Raw genomic sequence first — 5000 nt, 5'->3', positions numbered from 1 at the left:
ATACTTTTTCGGCCGAAGTAGAAGTTTCTTTTGATTAGCAGCATATGTTAAGACTATCGGAGCGCTTTTCGGGGGAAACATTAAGTTATTGTCTTCGCTGGCAAACGGTTGAAGTATTTTTATATAAATGCATTATGTTTCACTTTTTGTGGCATTAAATCGTATTTTAAGAAAGTATCAAGCAATGAAGAACCTAGCATGCAGTGCAGGCGTCTTGTTGGGCCGGTCGAGTTCGCGTTACAATCTTGCGACCGCCATTATATTAGCGCTCGCTCGAAGAAATCTCGCCTGCTCTGCAGGCTATGAAGACCCACAAGCCACGTGAATATCCGAGGTAGGAAAAAGAGAACACAGCGGAAGGATCACAGAAACATATGAGTGATGCGAAGCAGGGAAGGTTAGCGGAATTAAGACAAAGAACTGGCCTTCAGACACCTCTGACGATCATCTCGGCGAATAAATTATCGTAGCATCTGAAGAAAGATCATGGGAATCCAAGAGGTGCTAAATCAGGCTCTCTCACTACACTACCAATGAACGAGAAGAGAGCGGTTTTCAAGTGAGTGTCGAAAGAATTGTCGAAAGTAATTAGCGAATTGCTTTGGTTTTGCATTACTTCACTCAGTGATTGGTTCAAAGTTCTCGCGCCATTTTTTAAAACCAATCAGAAGTGAAACCAAAACCAATCATGGCTCGCGCGTGCACATTTTCCCGCGCTTTGTGTCGGCTACGTGTAATTAGAGCGGTTTTCAATTGAGTGTCGAAAGTAATTAGCGAATTGCTTTGGTTTTGCATTTACTTCACTCAGTGATTGGTTCAAAACCAATCAGAAGTGAAACCAAAACCAGTCGTGGCTCACGCGTGCACATTTTCCCGCGCTTTGTGTCGGCTACATGTAATTACTTCGAGTTTTGATTGGTTTACTGGATTGTCTCCGTCCTTTTTGATTGGCCAAAGTAATTACTTAGGTTTTGGTTTTACGACACTCATTTGAAAACCGCTCTAAATTATCGTAGCATCTGAAGAAAAATCATGGGAATTCAAGAGGTGCTAAATCAGGCTCTTTCACTACACTACCAATGAACGAGAATATACACACTTGTAGCGATAAAGAAATAAGACCCAGGGCATTTCCCATAGTCTTCTTAAAACATGACAATTAAAGGAAAATAGTATGTAAACGATTCACATAACCAGCCCGCATACTGAAAGAAAGAAATTAATGATAGTCTTTTCATTAGTTGCGTGAATACCAGGCTGTTTCGGTTCCATAACTTCCACCGAATTCTGTAGTTTTTGTTGTAATGTAGCTAGGGGGAGGCTCAACGGATACTTGGCTGTGCTGTGGCTTGAAGTGTGGGCCAATCTGTGCTGCAGGCGGAAAAGCTGTGCCGCTGCGGTTGGTCTGTGTTCGCGATATCTCCTCTAATATTTGGGCTCTTCTTCTGAGAACATATTTAAACCCACAAATTCCAATCACGATAGTCGCTATACCGAAAACAATCGTTGGTACGATGATTGCCGGAAGGTAATTGGCTTGACAACTGTCGCCCTTTTTACAAACGCGACTGCAACATTTTTCCTCTCCTTCTTGACAATCCTTGTCGAAGAGGCACGATTCCCCGACGCAATCTGAGCGATCTTGGCAAGTGCCACAACATGTTTGTCCTTTGGAGCACTGCGAGTTGCGACTACAGGCGACTCCAAGACAGCTCTTCCGATTAAAACATTTGGAAATACAACATATGTCTCCGGTGAAGCAGTCGGAATCCGACGAACAGCTCCGACCAATTCGGATGGGACACCTGAGAGAGCCATAGCATTTGTTATCACAGCAACTTTCGAGGGTAAATAGTCGGTCGCAATCCGAATCTGTCTGACAAGGTACACCGACACAACTTAATCCCTGGACACATGCATGTCCACAGCATCTTTCATTGCTTTCACAGGTAACGTTACAGTGGCCGATGCAAGTAGCGATAAAACTTATGCCAATCAGGGAAAACAGTATGGCTTGTTTCACCATTGTAGAACTAGAAATGCTAGGAAATAAACCAATGCCACCTGCGACCATGTTTCGAAATGTTCAGTTAGTCAGGCAATGCTGCTCAAGTGAACTTCTTTGACGTCAGAATCCTCGGCGCAAGATTGCTGACTGACGATCAAAGCTGAAAAAGAAAGTTATAACAGTTCTCTCCCCTTGCCATAGGTAGTCAAGCCTTTCTTTCGCCCACGCCTTGAGGTTCATATGAATAATTTTGAGGAATTTATAACGTCATTTTCATCGTTTCTAAAACTTATTGTCAACAACAGTAATGACACAGCAACTTTAGTAGTGTTTTTATCAAACCAAAAGAGCATTCTTTTAATGTAAACACGATGTGTATCTATTGGAAAATAGAATTAACGAGGGTGACCACGCCACTAACTAGCGTTGTACTTGAAGTCGGGTCAGAAGCAACATACAGCGGGCCAAATATTTAGCAGTTAAAAGAAATTTTTTAAGCGCGGTTTTGGGCGACGTTCTTAGGCCTTGTTCTTGCCAAAAAAAACAACAACAAAATACTTGGACTTATTTTACCTTTGCCATTCAAAGGTTACAGATACAATTCTGAAGGAAATTTTATCTTGCGGGTGAGCGAGTCCTATGGAAGATTGCTGTTGTGTTGGACTCAGTTTTCGACAACCCGAGCGGAAGTAAGCCACTGATTCAAAAGAAAATGTTTTTCAGACGATTTTATAATTTCTTTGGTCTGTGAGCTGACAGACGACTGACGACACACTTCCACGTAACACTGAAGGTGACTTCCTCTTAGGTTGTCGAAATGTCAGCGACCAACGACATCGTCCTCATAAGTACACTCACCTAGAAGCCATTCTTGGCTTCAAATCATGTACAATAGGATAACTTTTCTTCGAAATCATCATTTAAAGTGAAACAGTGCCCCCTCTTCAACGCTCAATATTATTTATACAAAACTTGCTTTGTTTCTGAAAAAGTTAATCTTACTTAAATGTTGTCGTCAACACAGCAACAAAATTGTTGTGGTCGTGAAGCAGCAACTATCGCAACGCCTGTATCGGACCAACGAAGCATTCATTTGATCAAATTGAAATTCCGTTATCTAATAGCTCTTTGAATAATTAAAGAGAAAGAGAAATATTGCGAGAAACGTTCTATTCTCCCCTTCATTTTTTCCATTCATTCATTGTAAATTCGTTAGAGATCGACATATCTAATTTATAACTACAGCAAGACTCGGTAAAGCATGTGCTCTCTGTTCGCGTGCTATTCTTGTGCTTTTTTTGGCGTTCGTGAAATTCAAATAAGTTTGTGAGACAGGGCATTCTGAATGATGTTCATCGTTGTTAAGGTTACATTAATAGCCCAAGGGTATGAAACTGTTGCAGATATTGCTACAAGTACGTATAGAACGAACAGCTTATGTTGAAAAAAAGAAGAAGGCAATTTGAGGCCAAGGGTGATTTCATTGCGTAATTTGGAATTTCCCAGTAACAAAATGGCGTTTTGAGTTACAGTATATCAAAGGAATATGTTATATATAAGCACTTGAAAAAAATGTTTTATGCTAAAACGGTGAAAATGTAGGATTAATGTTTTGAAGGTGGTTAAATTTCTTGACAAATGTCAGGTCGATTGGTCTAAGCCATTTTTTCAATCCAATGAGATTACCAATAACACTTCATGACCACTGGCCTAAGCACAAGACAGGACGCAAGTTTCAAAATGTTTGACGATAATCGTTGGTCACTTTGTTCTGTGACTGACTCCTCCTTAAAGCGAGGCTCGCCATAGAGCAATGCATCGTGGTCGCTGAGCCGTGCGTTATTGTAAAAAGGCCAGCAAAGCCAAAAACAGTGAGCTTTTGCACAGTATATTTATTTTAAAGAAAATTACCAACTCTCTCCATTACATTCGTATTTCTAAGGCTAACAACAGGCTGAGATTAGCCAGTATAAAAAATACCATAATACTCTTTGTTTGTCCATCCAGACTTTTGCATTAGCAATGTAATTATTTTCTCTTGGGACTTACGATGGTCCTAAGGGAAACTGGAAACAATATTTACGCAGACTTTTGGAGGGACAAGCAAAGAGTATTATGGTATTTTTGATACTGGCTAATTGGGAACGATATTTAACAATTAAACCAACTAGTTGGACAGAAAAGGCAATAATAAAATTAGCGAATGCAAGTTGAAGAAATATTTATTTGGCCGGAATGAAACGAAAGAAAGCGTCACGCTTTTCGATACTCGAGGACTATTACTAATAGTCATCTAGTAGCGTAGCCAATCAAAATGCAGGATTTGTATTAGTCCACTAGTTGGGTGATACTAAAGTTATATAGTTACTTGTAATAGGTCTTATTTTTTTTAAGAGGTTAACTTCTCGATTCCCTCTGTTAATTGCCGTATTTTCTTTCGATTGTTTGCTTTATTAAATCACTTGTAAACTCCACAAGTCGTAACAAAGCCATCAATTATTTTAAGGCCAGTGGGACATTTTTTTTTCTGTGACAAATCCTCTTTTTTTAACCCATGCAATTTTACTCGAGTGGCAAATGTATCTAAGTACGTCAGACGTTTACTGTGCTTTAAGTATCTGAGGGAGTTAATTCATTAATACTGACATGTTTGAAGTTTCTATAAATTCATGAAACAAATTTTCGGCATGGCGTTGAACTTTTTGTATTATTAACTTAATGAACATGTTGTTTGTCGTCGCTTTTCCAGGTTACGTTGGTTCCAAATCATTCTTAGAGGAATTACTTCAAGTGATTCACCAGCTACGGGAAGCGAACCCTAATCTTATATTTGGTGTGTACAGTTAAAAATCTAATATTCTGCTCCTTGAGCGTTATTATCAAGATTAATACTGTATACACTATTACGTTCTCAGTTGATGAATTGTCTTGGTGAAGCTACAGTTTTCTTTAAGGCGAAAGGTTGTAGTTCAGCGGTAGCGTCGTGCAGTGA

General features: G+C 39.6%; 1 protein-coding gene across 1 annotated transcript in view; it reads left to right on the top strand.

Moving 5' to 3' along the window:
* The window catches only part of LOC137997011 (pyridoxal kinase-like), a 38709-nt gene that overhangs the window by 13074 nt on the left and 20635 nt on the right, over window positions 1-5000 (top strand). Inside the window, exon 4 of the mRNA XM_068842689.1 lies at window positions 4758-4841. Coding sequence (XP_068698790.1) covers window positions 4758-4841 — 84 coding nt within the window. The remainder of the gene's footprint in view (window positions 1-4757; window positions 4842-5000) is intronic.

This window comes from Montipora foliosa, chromosome 3 (assembly GCF_036669935.1).
Source record: "Montipora foliosa isolate CH-2021 chromosome 3, ASM3666993v2, whole genome shotgun sequence".
NCBI classification, from domain to species: domain Eukaryota; kingdom Metazoa; phylum Cnidaria; class Anthozoa; order Scleractinia; family Acroporidae; genus Montipora; species Montipora foliosa.
Note: the sequence above shows the minus strand (reverse complement) of the source record. Positions and strands in the feature narration are given on the sequence as shown.